This window comes from Globicephala melas, chromosome 16 (assembly GCF_963455315.2).
Source record: "Globicephala melas chromosome 16, mGloMel1.2, whole genome shotgun sequence".
NCBI classification, from domain to species: Eukaryota; Metazoa; Chordata; class Mammalia; order Artiodactyla; family Delphinidae; genus Globicephala; species Globicephala melas.
This window is the reverse complement of record NC_083329.1, coordinates 46,210,865-46,228,131: the sequence shown is the minus strand read 5'-3', so window position 1 is coordinate 46,228,131 and position 17,267 is coordinate 46,210,865. Positions and strand designations below refer to the sequence as shown.

Sequence of the window (17,267 nt, the reverse complement as noted above, 5' to 3'; positions counted from 1 at the left end):
AAATGGCAATTTCCGGTGGGTCCAATAACGTGATTCACTCAGTTAGTCATTGCCTTAAACTTTGAGTTATTCAAGTTTAATCCCATTAAAATAAGACATAGAACTAGGGCCTATGATGAGTTCCTAACAATGAAAAAAATAGGGCTGATGCTTCATTTGCAGTTGGCTCTCCTATGAGTCACGCCCGCTAGACCCACCAGAAAAAATAAGAATTGCCTTGGCCACACGCTTGCGGGCTTCAGGTCTTGCACCCACCGTCAGAAACACTTGATTCGGGTTTTGAAATGGACTTTAGCTGAAACGCTGTGCCCTTTGGAGGGTGCGTTCCCTGTCCCTTCTCACGGCCCTCCCATCTCGGCACGCTTCCTTCCCCGGCCCTCATCCTCTCTCCTTGCACCCGTGGCTGTGGTCCTGATGGCCGGGAAAGGAGCAGCTGTGGTGCCGGAGGTGAGCGCAGGGCGGGGCACATCACCTCCAGCTCATTGCTTCTCTGACCGTGACTGTGACGGAAGCAGCTTGACGTGGGGTCTTGAACTTTCACTCCTGTCCGAAGTGCTCTGTCCCTCCCCCTCTGGCACTTGCTCCTGCACTTGGCCCCGGGCCCACCTTCTCTCCAGCAACTCCTCGTAAAAGATCTGGCAGCTGAAGCCCTCTTGGATGCCATACTGGGCGTGCTCCAGCAGCACCTCCAGCGTGGGGAAGACCCGGCAGCAGGCCACACACCGCAGCCCGTGGTTGGTGGTGACCAGCCAGTCCGGGGTGGCCCACAGATCCTGTAGGCAGCACTCCAGGGGCACCAGCAGCTCCGTGTCGTCCGGCTCTGGGCAGGTGGTGTTCTTGCCATCTTCCAGTTCCCAGAGCAGGTCGGTGTTGGAAGCCATCTCAAAGGAGGAGCCTTTCCGCCTCTGCCTCTTGATGAACTCTGCTTCGTGGATGCGGGGCTGCCGACTGACCGGCTCAAAGCCACAGTCGGTCTCCCAGGCCACGGCCACACTCTGCACGGTCTACACATGGGTGTAGAAGGCGCACATGCTTTGCCGGGCAGTGTCCTCGCCACCACACGTGCTGTAAGAGCAAGACTGGTACTGGGAGTAGTACTGATACTCGGAGGAGGGCCGGGACGATGGCGAGCTGCTCCAGCCCAGCGTGCCCCGACCCTTGCCCGAGAAGTAGATGTCCTCCTCGTGGGAAACGGCCAGGCCGGGCCGCGGAGACGGCTCCTCTCTCTTAGAGGTCCCTGGGAGGCGGAAGGACATTTTCATCGGTGCTGAGGGATCCGTGCCACAACCCACCTCAGGTCTCTGAAAGGATGCAGGCTCCAGGGGCCCCTGGGCAGGTACTTTCTGCTCCCTGTGCCTGTTTCCCCATAAAGTGGGGATGAAATGCCTTTCTCTTGGGGCGAGGATAAAGATCAAATGTATAAACAGATATATCTTAAAGTTATGGATGTGATGACGGGGATCAAATAATGTATGAATGTAATATCCAAGCACTTGACTAAACCCGAAAAGGCCATCAACTGCTGAATACAGACTGTGGGACACCTACCCACACAGGGCAATCCTCTTTGTTGATAAGAAGGAATAAACTACTGTTACATGCAAAACATGGATGAGTCTCTAATGCATTCTGCTAAATGAAAGAACTCAGGGTAAAAAGGTCATAGAGTATTTGATTCCATTTAGATGACATTCTAGAAAAGGCAAAACTACAGGGAGAGAGAACAGAACAGGGGTTACCGGAAGCTAAGGGCAGCAGGGCAACTGACTGCAAAGGGTCACTAAGAAGTTTTAGAGGGTGATGAAAGTATTCTGCATCATGATCTTTGTGGTGGTTAAACAAATGTGTACATGTCAGAATTCTTCAAACTGTACACAAAATCGGTGAGGTTTGTGTATTTAAATCACAGCTCAGTAAAGCCAGTTTAGGAAACCAGACGGGAAGTGCTTTGGCCAGGCCACTCAGCCCAACCTTCCCCTTGGCATTTGTAACATGTCTCGTCTTCCCCCAGGGGCATCTCACCCTTTTCTTGAACATCCATTGGATCTCACCACCATATAAGTGCTAAGTGCTTGCCACATTTTAACTCATTTAATATTTAAAAAAAAAAAACTAAGAAATTCCATTGTTATGATTTTTGACAAAGTAAGAAACTGAGGCACAGAGCATTGAAATGATTGATGGAGCCAGAGCTGGTGCCGCTCACTCAGCCCCAAGAGCCGGTGTGACCCTTAGGTGCTGCCCATGGTCATTTCAAATTGATGTTCTAGATTAACTTTAATCTATTTATTATAAAGGAATTTTTTACATCACTGCTGAAATCACAGAACTGACATGTCAATTCTGTTTTTTTCAAAGCACATTAAAATATATGACTAACATTTTAGGATTTCATCTTCATACCTTCTGAAATCACCTCATGTGCTCACAACAGCGGCCTCAGTCAGACCCACGTCCATTTTTATGGTCAACAAAGCACTTTGGTGACAATCTGGTGCCCTCCCCTCCCCATCCCCTCCAGGACCACCCTCTCAGGGACACATCAGCCACACCCCTTCTTTCGAGCTACGTGACCAGTGCACTTCCACGCTCTCCTCCATGGACCCTGGGCTGGCCAGGCTGAGGACGGTCCCGTCCGTTGGTGACTGTTCTCCCCTATGGTCCGTGAAGTGACGCTTCATGATGACACCAGTGCCCAGGGACTCAGAGCTCCAGCTGTTGGGTGAGAGTTGGCTCGGGCAGTGCTGAAGCCCTCCGCTGGCCCCAGGCCGAGTGGCCTCTAGGCGTCCGTGGTCACTAGGATCCTGGCTTTATTCTGTGACCTCATCAGTGACACTGGTCTGTTCTGTGACCCATGGCAAGGACAGAGACCCAGCCAGGATGCCAAGAGAGGCTCCCCACCAGGATCTCATTCCCTGTCGGGACCTTTCCTGCTTTGTGTATTGTCAGGGACTCAAACATAAAGCACAGACACACACACATATAAACACATGTACACACAAATAGACACAAACACCTAAACACACACACATAGACACTTACACACATGTGAACACATGTATACTCATACCGACACACACATAATCACTCAGGCACACATACACTCAAACATACATAAACACACATTTAAACATGCAGAAACATACACACACATACAAATTCAGACCATACTCACTTAACCACATACATGCTCACACACGTACTATCATCACCCAACATCAAAGTGGGCCTACCTTGAACTGTGGCAGCAGCACGTGACCTGAAATCTTGCCTCCCCCCCACCACTCCAGAGTCGCCACTGCTGCCTCATTAGGGCTCTTGGAGCTCCGTGGTCTGCGTCCCCAGGCACCTCCTCAAGTCTCCCCTCTCTGTGCTCACCCTCGCTCAGCTCCAGGGACTCAAACATACCAGGGATGCTCCTGCCTCTGGGCTTTGCATTTGCCCTACCTTCTGCCAGGAGTGCCCTCCCCTAGGGCCCGCATGGCTCACTCTGTCACTGCAATCCCTGCTGAAACAGCACCTATCAGAGCCACCTAGCATCCATCACCCTCAGACTCTATAACATATGCATGTATATACGTAACAACTTCCCTGCATTCATCTACTTCTTCCTAAATGTCAGCTCCAGGAGAGAGACGTCATTCATTTCCTCCTCTCTATCCCTAGCATCTGGAATACACTGACACATTAACAAGCATTCTAGAGATAATTGTCAGATTAATAAATAAATAAATGATGAACACGTTGGACAGTATTTGGATGAGCTGACAGGGGCCTGCCTGCCTAGGGGAGCTGCCTTCTTTCTACCCCTCAGATCCCTGTAGCCCCAAGGCAGGCTGGTTCTCACCCCACAACTCGGAGTCCCCTCCTGCTTCTCCACCTGCACAAACCTCACTCCACACACATCACTCTGGCACATATTCCAGCTTGCCATCTCTCTCTGCTCCAGGATGTCTTAGGATGTGAAGACACTTCCTCCAAAATACTTCTCCCCATATCCCCCCAACCTCTGCTCAGTCTCACCAACTCGATTTCTCTGGATCTCAAATTCTCAACAGCTCAAAAGGTGACAGATTGAAAACAATCCCACTATCCTGAAAGCAACACCAACACCACCGGCACAGCCAGCATCTAGGAATATACTCCTCTCCAGAACTAGAAGCCACTATGTAAAGCAAAATACCACAGAGCTTTACTGAGCAATGGAAAGTCACACTTGTACCTACAAAGAGACAATGTTCCCTGGCAGGAAGAGGAAACACTGCAAATGTATTCTTTCTTGCCTAATAAATTAAGAGACTTGCCTTTACACAAGGGGTACCAGCACAAAAATTAAATAGATCAATGGAAGACAAAGATAGTCCAGAAAAAGATCACATGACGTATTTGAATTTTTAAGAGATAAAGTAAATAACAAAAGTCTGGGAGAAAAAAAATGATGCTGAAAACTTTTATTCATTTAAAAAAAAATCAACTTTGGTGTCACCTCATATAAGACAACTAAGGCTATTTTTTATGGCTCTGGGGTTGTTTTTTAATTTAAAATGTTTAGAAAAAAAATATAAGTTAACATTTGTAATTATAGGGTGGCTTTTCTAAACTTAAATGTATCAATCACAAGCACTGAGAATCTCTGTCACCTTTTTTATTATTTTTTTAATTTTTGTATTTTATTTATTTTTTTATACAGCAGGTTCTTATTAGTCATCAATTTTATACACATCAGTGTATACATGTCAATGTTTTTTAATTTCATTGCTAAAAAAAACCTCACTGTTTACATTTGCATTTCTCTGCTTTTCAGTAAAACTGAAATGAACAGTTCAGTAAAGGAAATGAACAGGCAATTCCCAGGAGAACAAGGGCAGATGGCTGATAAGCATATGAGAAGATGTTCAGCCTAACTCTAGGAAGGAAACTACAAATTAAAAACACATGCTATATAGTACATTGTTTTCACCCACAAGGCAAGCAAGAATTTAAAAGATTGACAGTTGCTAAGTGCTGGTGAGAACAAAAGGAAATGAACACATTTACACTGTACTGGTAAGTGCATGACTTGCCTCTCTCAAAGGAAATTTGGTAGCACCCACCACAATTCAAAGTGGGCTCTTTTAGGGCATCCCTGGTGGCGTAGTGGTTAAGAATCCACCTGCCAGTGCAAGCGACACGGGTTCGAGCCCTGGTCTGGGAAGATGCCACATGCCGCGGAGCAACTAAGCTCATGCCCCACTACTACTGAGCGTGCACTCTAGAGCCCGTGAGCCACAACTACTGAGCCTGTGTGCCTAGAGCCTGTGCTCCGCAACAAGAGAAGCCAATGCAATGAGAAGCCCGTGCACCAACGAACAGTAGCCCGTGCACCAACGAACAGTAGCCCCTGCTTTCTGCAACTAGAGAAAGCCTGCGGCGCAGCAATGAAGACCCAATTCAGCCCAATAAAAATGATAATAAATAAATATTTTTTTTTAAAAAAAGTGGGCTCTTTCAACTCAGCAATTTACTTAACACCTCCTTCCTGGGAAACGTTCACATTTTGTGTATGTGGGTGAAATAGCACATCGAGAAATATTTATTACAGTATTATCCATACTAGAAAATAAAAGGAAACTTTTCAAAGAGCCATCCAAATAAAGAAGTAGTTAAATAAATTACAGCATAACCAAACTGTGGAAGACTATACTGCAATAAAGAGATCTACATGTACTAATAAGTAAATCCATGTTAAGTGAAAAAAACAAGATGTAAGAGAATTCCACTTATATAAAAACTAAATATGTATCCCCTCCCCCAAAAGCCCTAAACCAAGTCTATACTGTCTATGAATGCAAAGGCACAGAGGAGATAATCACACCTCACTGGGAACAGTGGTGACCTCAGGGAAAGGTAAAAAAATTAGGAGGGGCTATGGGAGATGGTAGGTATTTTCCAAAAATGACCACACCAGTGCTCCCATCCCAGGTGCTCTTCTTACAGTGTGAAGTTGACAGTCCTCCATCGAGAGACAGGGTCCCTCTTCCTGAACCAGAATGGACTTTTTAACTACCTCCCCCAACAGAATGTAGAGGAGTGAGGCTTGGAGACTTTCAATGCTAGGTCATAAAAGACAATATGACTCCCTCTGGGTTCCTTCTCTGTCTGTCTCTCTCTCTCTCTCCACTCTCCTTTGGACTCAGCCACCACATTGTAAGGAAGCCCAGGCCACATAGAGGTGTTCCAGCCAACAGTTCCGGCAAAGGTCCTAGCCAGCCATCAGACATGTGAATGAACCAGCCTTCAGATGATTCCAACTTCCAGCCTTTGAATCTTCCAGCTGGGGCCCCAGGCATCTCAGGGCAGAGGTAAGCCACCACCTCTGAATTCAGCCATCTCCTGCCTGAATTCCTGACTCTCAGAAACTGTGAGCATAGATTCACACACTAATTTGGGGGCAATCTGTTACTCAGTCATAGTAATTCAGCAGACTTTGATTTTCAATGCAATGTTTAAGTGTGTTCTAGTGAGACAGCTCACCGACCAGCGTCTGGACTGCAGTGCACCATCCTGGCCCAGCTGAGCGCTGGCCCCCAGCACTACCTGGGAGGAAGGCTCCCACCACCCACTGTCCGTTTACCCACTTGTTCAACCCCAGTATGCAGGTATAACAGCTTCAAAGTTGTTAGCCCTTGGGAAACTACTTTACCAACTAGAGTACAGTGTTTACACACAGTTCCTTTTGCCTTTAGCCTTATAGTTTCTAGTTGAAAACACCATTTTCCAAAGTTACTTGGGTCAGTTCCTTTTTGCCCCAGAATGTGCATATGTTCCTTCTAACCCTCTCAACAATCCCACCAGGGAGACACAATTAACCACATATTCAGAGGGAGGTAGAGACGCCAAGGGGTTAGATGAAGTACAGGCAGGAGATAGGAGGGTGGGGTGCTGACCCCTCATCCCAGAGGCAGGGCTGCTTTGTCAGACTGTCCGATGCTGTCCCCCTCTGGCTGCTGCGCAGGGGCGGCTTAGAGCAAAGCCCCACCGAAGTGTGCCACTGTCCTTCACTTTCATGTGGGCTCTGGGCTGCTTCCAGCCACAAGAAGGTCCTCTGTCCCAGCCCTGCTTCCTGCTCCAAGCAGATGTTTAGCCAAGGCCGCCCATACAGGGTTTCTGCCCTCCCTGGGGAAGAGCAGGGGTGGGGGTGTTATGGCCCAGACCCACCCAGCCCCCTACGTCCCAGCCCCCTCAGTTTTCCAGCTGGGTCTCCAGCCTCGCCAAGAACTTCATGCTCCACTGCTGAAGCCGGCAGGGTTGGTGTGCAAAACCCCAAAAGGACCAACGCAGCACTTTCTCGGAGCTCTGACTCCTGGCCAACTCATCTCACACATCACATGTGAGTCTTAAACCTCATCGAGAAGGCCTGGAGGATTTTCCAGTCTCCACTTTTCTTCCAAAACCTCCTCTTCTCAGCACCCCCCCCCCCCACTTATTTTTTTCTTAGCTGAGAAGAAGTTAACAGGAAATGAACCAGCCACAGCCCCAGCAGGAAGCAGAGATGCCACCTCTTGCTTCCCTTCACTTCTAACTCCAGAGACGGGCTTGTGCCACAATCCAGGCTACAGGGAGAATCAGATCATTCATCCCAGAGCCGATGCGCCTCCAGAAATAGCCTGTCCACTTGGCCAAGGAGCCTGATGTTACCTGGGGTGGTGCACCGGTCGCAGCATTTCTGTGGCTGAGCCACTGTGTAAAGTGTTTAAAGTGGGCAACACTCCTCTCTTCACACTAGAAAATAGGGCCCCCTGAGGGGACATCAGCCACCTTGTCGCTGCCGCTCTCGAAAAACTCCTATTATCAGACTTAACACTGAGGGAGGTGGGGAAGTGGTGAGTTGCCTTAGATGCTGCGGGCCAGGTATAGGGCGACCTCCAGCCTGGGAGTCCATCCCAGTGAAAGCCTATTCCCAGGAATTATTGACGGCCTCAGCCTGTGCTAACTCTGCAGAGAAAGTGCCAGAAGATAAGTTGAGGATCAGAGTAGGGAAGTATCATCTTTCGAGTTCATTTTCTGTTGCTTCTTGTCACTATTTAAAAAGAAGTGAGTCAGTGGACCGCATAAGGGAAAACCCAGCCACAGAGAAATATAATACGAAGAGTTCTCCCTCAGTCTCCCCAAGCAAACAGGGAAGGGAGTTTTGCTTTTGTTTTCCTTCAGACTTAATAACAGGCTGCTGCTTCTCTGTGGGTTGTTTGGAACTGTCTCAGGGTTTTGACCTTAACCTCAGGACGCCCACACAAACAGCCTAGGACTTCTCTGTCATCAGGGAGCAGGGTGAGGGACACCTGTGCAGGGCCCTGAGGCATGTCCTTGGCTGTGCTCCAGGCCCCAGAGCCCCAACCTGGCCCAGAGCCCCTCCACCCCAGCTCTGGCTCCATGGAACTGCAAAGGGTCAACGAGATTTTTGGATTCAGAAGTGTCTTTTCCCAACTTGTGTTTCCTTGGAAAGGTGACCTCAGCTGGGAGGAAGGACATCCCAGCTGAAGGCCATGCATGTGACCCAGGAGCTCTACGATCGCAGCTGCTGGTCTCTCCCCCTTGAATGTTCTTAGAGAGCCACGTGGAGAGCTCTGGGGAAAGGGCTGAGACTTCCTTCTCTCTATGTCCAAAATGTGCTGGCCATAGGTCACCCTGGACCCAGCTCTGAGGACATCAGCTGCTACCTCGTACTGAGTGAACCTTCTGGAAGCATGGCTCCCACATGGAAGGGGAGATCCCAGGACCCTAAAGACCAACAGTGAGTTAGCACAGTTTCTAAACGTGCTGGGCTTACCCCCATGCAGCCTTCAGCCAACATCCAAGGTATTTGCACGTCTGCTGAAAAGCAGCTCACGGATCACCAGAGCAGAACTAGGATGATTTATTTTTATCCACATAATCAGAATGGCTATTGCAGACTCTTGTCTTAAGACTGGCTTTTCCTATCCCAGTCCTTCAGAGAAAGTGGCTCTTTTGTAAGATGATGCAGTTGCTTATTAGATGGTAGAGGTGTCCCAGGGGAAACCAGCCACTGTCTCTCCCCAACCTACCACCCAAAGCCTTGCAGCTGATCCCATGCCTTCTTCCAGGAATGCAGTGGCGGTAAGGTGGGGGATTTCTGGGAAGGCTGGATCAGGCTGCGTGAAATTACCACAGGAAAGTTCCCAAGAAGGGAACCCAAGGCCAAGACTTAGGGGCCGGCACATGAGGCAGCCCACTGAGCCACACCCGTTGCTGCTGGCTGACCCCCGCAGTGCGGTGAGACTGGTTCCAGCTCCCCCTCCACAGTGGGGTTTGTGTCTGTGTGTTTTCAGCGTACAAACCCTGCCTTCCTTGATTAAAATTGATTCCTAAGTATTTTATTCTTTTGGATGCTGTGTAAATGGATCTGTTTTCTTAATGTCTTTTTCAGATTGTTCATTACTGTTGTACAGAAATATGACTTTTTAAAATTCAATTTTGTTGAATTTGCGTATTAATTCAAACAGGTTTTTTTTCGGGGGGGTGTGGATTCTTTAGGGTTTTTGATACGTAAGATCATGTCATCTGCAAATAGAGCTAGTTTTACTTCTTCTTTTTCAATTTGGACACATTTTATTGCTTTTCCTTGCCTAATTGCTCTGGCAAGAACTTGAGTATTCTGTTGAATTGAAAGCTGGCATCCTTGTCTTATTCCTTATCTTCAGGGAAAGCGTTCAGCCTTTTACCGTTGAGAACATCGCTGGCTTTTGTATAGGGCCTTCTTCATGTTGTGGAAGTTCCCTTCTAATCCTAGTTTACTGAGTGCTTTTATCATGAAAGGATGTTGATTTTTGTGGATTGCTTTTTCTGCATCAATTGACATGATTATGTCCCTTCATTCTATTTATGTGATGCATTACACTGCTTGATTTTTCAAATGTTGAACCAACCTTGCCTTCCCAGGTTAAACCCCATTTGGCTTTGCTGCGGTAGACAGGCTGCTTCATGTGATCAGCATGTCCAGGTGGGTGAAGTGGAGGATCTCAGGGTCAAGGAGGCAGGACTGGGCTCTAGCACGCCCACAAGTGCACAGGGAATGGGCAGAAAGCAGCGAGATCAGTGCGCTTCCTACCTGTCACCTGAACCAGCCAGCATCCTTGGCGCTATGAGCACCAATCCTGGGGAGGAAAGAGAAGCCCCGCCAGTGTTGGTGAGAAGGAGGTCAGCGCTGATTCACTTCACAAGGGGACAGACAGCTTTCCTCAGATGCCATCCCAAGTCCACTCTGGCTGTCAGAAATTCAACAAATATCATAAAGATCGGAGGGGAGCATACATGAATTTTTTATTGTTTGCAAGAGAAGACTAAAAGGATCTGCATATTATTTAAATTTTGAGTTATAGTTTTTTTTTGTTTTTTTTGTGTGTGTTTTTTTTGTGGTATGCGGGCCTCTCACTGCTGTGGCCTCTCCCGTTGAGGAGCACAGGCTCCGGATGCGCAGGCTCAGCGGCCATGGCTCACGGGCCCAGCCGCTCCACGGCATGTGGGATCTTCCCGGACCGGGGCACGAACCCGTGTCCCCTGCATCGGCAGGCGGACTCTCAACCACTGCGCCACCAGAGAAGCCCTGAGTTATAGTTTTAAATGATTCTCTAAAACTTGAAGATAACCCAGCAAATATATTATTACTTTGTTAGCTACAACACATAATAGACTATTGACATAGCACAAATTCACAGGCAGTGGTGCATGACAGTGAAATAGCATTGTAGAGACCCCAAAATAATGTTTCATATTATTTACCTGCCTTTGTGAAAGAAGTATGACTAGCTCGTATTTGGACCACAATGTATACATAAATTCAAGTCGGCTTTTTGGAAAATGACGGGCCACGAACACTAGTAATGTGAGAAGCAGTCACACTGTAGGATCCACCACCCAACGCACAACAAATTAAATTGATCACAATAAACCCAAACAAAGATAATTAAAAGGCAAGAGTGGCAGCAACTGAAAACGAATCTCTCAAGACATCAGTGATGAGGTTCTGGAAACAAAGCCTGCTTCTCCCACATTACTGGGTTTCTCTCTGTACCAGACGTATGCAGGAGGAGCTTGGCAGCCCTGCACGAGAGCCAAACGTCTTAGCAGGACCCCAGACCTCAGTCCTTGCACAGCTTAATGTTGGACTATTTTAATATATAAATGCCAAACCTTTGGAACAATAATTCAGATTGCCAGTTTGTTGCCCACAGCCAAATGTAAAAACTGAAGTCAGCATAACCAGGCATTATTCCTCCAGAAAGATGGAAAAGTGACTTGCATTTTTAATGAGTTCCCAGCCAAGAGGGGCATCCAGTGGTGTGCTGGGGCCACCTAGGACTGGCTAAGGAAAGCCAATTAATAAATCTTTCAAAAATTTTTGCAAGCCAATTGTGAAACATAGCCATTATCGCAATTAAAATTTTATAAACTTCCAATTAAATAGATTATATTATACACAAAAGTAATAAATATTCAGAACTCATCAATTCCTAACTATTTTACTACATTTCATGACACACTGGCAGCTTGTAAGAGGGCTTGGAGGGTGGATTTACACCATGGTAATTGGCAAAGGCTACAGTCAAGGCCTTTCCTACCACCCCTACCCCCACCCCGGACCCCACCACCACCCCAGGGAGGGAGCAGGTTGTTAAACATTTACCGTTGCACCACTGGAGGCTCCTACATTCAGTTAGTGGAGCCCACAGTTCTGGCTGGGAAAACAAGCCCTTTAGGCAAATTTCCCCCAGTAATTCTAACTTTCTGGGAGTTTCCACAATAGAGGCTGTTTCTTAATCCTTCAGGGAAGTGCTCAGACCCTCCCACCTGCATGTGGGTCACAGTGTAGGAAAAGCACTTAGTCCCACTATCATTTTATGATTCTCACAGCAACCTAGACATGTGGGCAAAGGAGTATCCTTTCCCTATCAACATGAAGAAACAGCCGTGGAGCAGTGGGTGCAGTTTCCTGGGGTCATACAGCCTGTGGGAGGGGAATTCAGCTTCCTTAGCTAGATTAGCTAGATCAGATGGACACATTTTAGCTTTAAAAAAAGAATTAAATAAACACAAGGTCCAGAACTGGTATACTGGTTAGAAATATTAATTGAAACTAATGTTCTGCCAATACATAGCAACAACTTTAAAACTGTGATACCCTCAGTCTCAGCAATCTCGCTTCTAGAACTTTATCTTTGAGGAAGTTAACAATATGCCAAGATTTCTCTGGCCTATTTTCAATACGGTGTTATTTATACGCACAAACTCAGAAGCAACCAGTGTCTCAAGCAAGGAGGTTCAATGGATTGGGTTACATCAGCCTCACCTGGAAATTTGTTGGAAATGCAGATTCTTGGGTTCCACCCCAGTGCCTCCAGCCATCTGGGTTCAAATAAGCCCTCTGTGTGATTGATTCAGATGCCTGCTAGAGTTTGAGAATAAAATATGGGACAACCAAAAAAGCGATGCAATGCAGTTCATGAAGAGCTCAGGAAAATATGTTCCCAATATAGGAAGTACAACCATATACAATTGACCCTTGAACCATCGGGGCGGGGGGGGGGGTTGGGGGCACCCATGCTCCACAAGTTAAAAATAGGTCAGCCCTCCATATCGGAGGTTCCTCATCCACGGATTCAACCTACTGCAGTACTTACTATTGGAAAAAATCCACGTATAAGTGGACTTGCATAATGCAAACCCGTGTTGTTCAAGGGTCCAATGTACCATACGATCCCAGTTATGGAAACCTAGTATATGTATATATATGCACGCTCGCATATGTAAAGTCTGGAATGATACATACCAAAAAGTGAGCAACATTTATCTTTGGAAAGGGGTTCTCCCATCCTTTTGCTTACCCTTATTTTCTAATTTTTGTACAATAAACATGTAAGAAAATAAGCAATAAATTACTTCTAGTTTTATTTAAATATTAATGATTTTTTTAAAAATACTAAATTAAAAAATATTTATATAGATATATAATATATATATGTATATATACACACACATATGCTCACAAGTAAGATCTTGCAAAACCCCACACTTCCTGCCCATCCATCCCCAGGATGCTCCATACCAGGTCCCGTGGGCACGTCTCTCACTCCAGGACCTCGGGACAGGTGTCAGAAGGCAGCAGCGTTTGGCTCACTGGGCGCAGGAAATGCGGCTGGGGCAAAGGGCCGAAACCTGGCCCTATCTACACAAGGATAAAATAAACTGGCTACAGAGAAGCCCGTGGGAAAGACATGACATTTGTTTGCAAGGAAACATAAACAAGGACGAACGAAAACAGAAAAGTGGCTCAGCGAGAGACTGATCAAAGCCAGCTGGGCAAGCAGGCCCCGACTTCAGGGAAGAGGGCAGCTGTAGGCGGGCTGGGGGCTGGCGGGGCGGGGTCGGGCCTGGGGGCAGGGCCGGGCAGCCTCTCTAGCCACGCATCGCCTGAGGGGGCGAGAGAGGGGAAATTGCGTATGACTGGGCTTCAGGCATTTTGAGACCTGAATTAGCTGTTCCAGTCACTTGGATGGGAGGAAAGATCACCCAGATTGTGTCTTCTCATCCCCAAGTTCATAAACAGAAAAGAATCAGCATCTATCTACCACCAACCATGTGCCCGGCACAGAGCAAGGCATTTCATCATGTCTCTTAATCCTTATGATGGTCCCGGAGAACCCCCAGGCCCTTCCACTCCTGCCAATTTGCCTAACTTGCCCAAGGTCAAGTAGCTGCTGAGCTGTGAACCAGGTGTCCAAACTAGGACCTGTGCACGTCGGCACAGCACAGGCTTGCCCTATCACAGAAAGCCGGGTTGTCATTGGCGACCACCAGAGTCCTGCCAGTGCCTTCCCCATCTCCCTTCCCACCCGCTCTGGACACCTGCCCCTGCCCACAGTTCCTCCACCCACCTGCCATCCACCAGTCCTGAGCAACTGAGCCCCTTAAAGAGCTAGTGTGACCCTCAGCCTTGGCATCATTTCCATCTTGCAAAGGCTAAGGCAGCTTTACAATGTTTATTTTCAATTGTGCCAGGCAAATGCTAAGACATGTTGTAAATTATCATTAATTTGAAGAGATGTTTCCCTTGGAGAGACAAAATGCCTAGCTGATTTCCTGAACAATAGCTGAAGCTAAGAAGTTACACTACACTTAAGTTTCCTCTTGTCCTTGGCCTAAATCTGACCTTTTGTTCCTCCCACTCATTGCTTTCAGAGCTCAGATATAGGATCCCCACTCAGAATGGGGGAGGAGGTGGAGGGGCTCCCTCAGGACCAGGTGATGTCTAAGAGCATGACCGCCCCCAGCTGCAGGGCTCAGGTGTCAGTCAGCTCCTGTCACCACCCTGGGCGTGTGCCCGTCCCTCGTCCCCCTGCTCACCCCTCTTTCCTCATCTGGGTGAGTCATTGCCATTCTCATTTAAGAAGTTGATGAAAGGAGATGATTTTAGCCTGCTTGAGGCCAAGTCATGCCCATCTTGGCTGGCACTCATTTTTCTTTATCCGTACATCAAGGGTTTTACATGGCTCAACTTCTGATAAAGCTTCTTTAGATATTATTTCCTCTGAAAAGCTTTCATTTGCTTGGAAAAACTCTCTTTCTTTGAGGGCAAACTCCCTTCCCACCATTCTCCTCATCTGCCCACCTCCCTCTCTGGGGAAGTGGAGTCCACCCCTCTGCCTGGAATTTCTTGGGGACCAGGGGAGGCACCCGCAATTCAGGTGCACGAGACCCTCCACATGGTCCTCTACAACACTGATGGTTCTTTTAGGGATGAACCATTAATAAACGCACGGCCACCACGACAAGGTGAGAAGGTCTGGGTTCTGTGCCTTCCATCACTTCAGAGATTCCTGTACTGAAGGCCTGTTCCATATGAGTCCATCCAACTGATGGAAATAACAGCCCTCATCTCTACGCTAGCTACTCCTCCCAAACCGGAGAAGAGACATCAGTGTAGCCCTGCCCCTCCTCCTGCTTATTCTACCTCTCCTGACACCCACAGGTCGCCCTCAGCCTAACTCAGCCCATACCCGCAGCTGTCCTCACAGCATCCCCACCCTCTGCCTCACCAGCCTCACCAGGCACTGGGCTGTCCTGTCCCCTACTCTTATTTTTACCATGTTGCTGCCCTTGCTGCCAAAGTGGTTTCACAGTTCATTCTGTCTGCTCCCCTACCCGAGGACTCTCTTGGCCAAGACCACTGGAGGCCACCCTCTCAGGCTGGCAGAAACAGCATTTATTTCTCTTACTCTCTCCCGGGGCAGTCTGGCATTGGAGCCAAGTCTGAGGTGCAAACGAGGGCAAAGAGGTCAGAGAGGGATGTGCTTCCATTGCGATATCTGGGTCCAGCAGCCTTGGAGACCAGGCTCCCCAAAATACTAAGGGATGATACCATTATACACAGTACTGCCGCTCAGATCATCTCACACTGGCCATGCCACACGTACGCTACATTTTTAGGAATAAAAATTGTATCTGCCCTAGAGAAATTCTCATGTCTGTGCCAAAAGAGTATACACAAGAATTTTCATTCTTCCTCTTCCCCTCCTCCTCCTCCTCCTCCAAATTCTTCCTCTCTTTCTCCTTTTTCTTTTCCCCTAAATGCTTGTAATTGCTTTGACGTTTTCCATCCCACCTTTTTTTCTTTTTTTGCGGTACGCGGACCTCTCACTGTTGTGGCCTCTCCCGTTGCGGAGCACAGGCTCTGGACGCGCAGGCCCAGCAGCCATGGCTCACGGGCCTAGCTGCTCCGCGGCATGTGGGATCTTCCCGGACCGGGGCACGAACCTGTGTCCCCTGCATCGGCAGGCGGACTCTCAACAACTGCACCACCAGGGAAGCCCCCCACCATTTTTTTTATTCTAGGAGGTCTTCCTGAATTTACGTTACACAAATTCAGTACTATATTTTTCTATCATTGCTGAGAATTAATCAATATTCTATTGATATATTATGTCCCTGAACAATATAATGCTTTCATATCTGTCTCCCATACAACCTCCCATATTGAGATCATGTGGGATTTCAATGTACAGGAATGGCAATGTATAGTAATTTTTAAAATAATCCCTACTTATTTAAATTTAAATATCAATTTTACCGGTTTCTTTACTCACTGCTACTTCTTTTATCTCACACATTCCTCTTAAATTCATTTTTCATTTTGCTGAAGTTCATCTTCCAGTCATTTTTTTCAGAAAGAATTTTGGGGTAGTAAATTTTCTGAGTTTTTGAGGTTTTTTTTCCTTTCACTTGAATGATAGTTTGTTTGGGAAGAGAATACTATGGTGCATAATCATATCCCCTGAGAATTTTGAAAATATTGCTTCTTTATCTTCTTTCATTCAGTTCTGCCAATGAGAAGTCTAATTTTGGTCAAAGTCCCATTTTTTTATAGGTCATTTGCTTTTCTTTGTTCTTGGTACTCTCAAATTTTACTTTGATTTTGCTGTATATAGTGGGGTTTGCATTTGTCTCGCTGCATTCTTCCTTTTAAGCTGTGTTCTAGTATCTTTCTGCAACTTTGGTCAGTTTTCTTCTCTCTCTTTTGATATGTCCCTGTTTTTGTTCTGTTTGCTCTTCCATTCCAGAACACCTCGTAAATGAGTAGGACTTCTGGATCTTTCCTTCATGACTCTGAACTTCTAGTTCACCTATTCACTTCCCGTCTTTCTGCAACTACTTTCATAAAAGAGAAAACAGACTTCACAAATCCAGACAACCGAATGGCAGGACACTGTGTATCAGAGACTTCCTGACCCGCCTCCCACGCAGCCTAAGCCTGGGCACGGTGATTGTCTTGCCCTTTCTTAGCTTTGCCGTGGTCTTTTCTACTCCTGGGTATTGGCACACCAGGTTCCAGAATGCTCTGCCCTCCTCCCTGACTCATAAACTCCTCACGTCCAGGCCTGAATGACTTCGCCGCAGTCTGCATACACAGCCTGGGAGACTTCTTTGTCATCCAATGATAATGTCCACGTGAAAAATCATATTCTTTGAAGGATGCTTAATTTATCTGACAAGTCTGGGATTATGACAAATGACTCGGAAGAGAAAGAATCAGTCAGTGGGAGGAGCCCCGAGCGCAGCCTGGCCCTGGCCCTTCTAGGCTTCATGTCACAGGCACCACCCGCTCTGCCTGCATCTTCAGCTCAGCTCAGCTTCCCTCTGTCTAAGCAACCCCTCTGCACACTCCATCTCACCGTAAAAGAGCCTTATGGCTCCTCCAGGCCGATTCTCCCCTGCTT

General features: G+C 47.3%; 1 protein-coding gene across 1 annotated transcript; it reads right to left on the bottom strand.

Annotated features, from left to right (window-relative positions):
- Positions 1-479: 479 nt before the first annotated feature.
- On the bottom strand, positions 480-2,733 carry FAM170B (family with sequence similarity 170 member B). Its single transcript, XM_030847640.2, is given in 2 exon segments — positions 480-1,237; positions 2,570-2,733. Coding segments are annotated over 2 exon segments (870 nt in total). The 5' UTR covers positions 2,682-2,733.
- Positions 2,734-17,267: the final 14,534 nt, after the last annotated feature.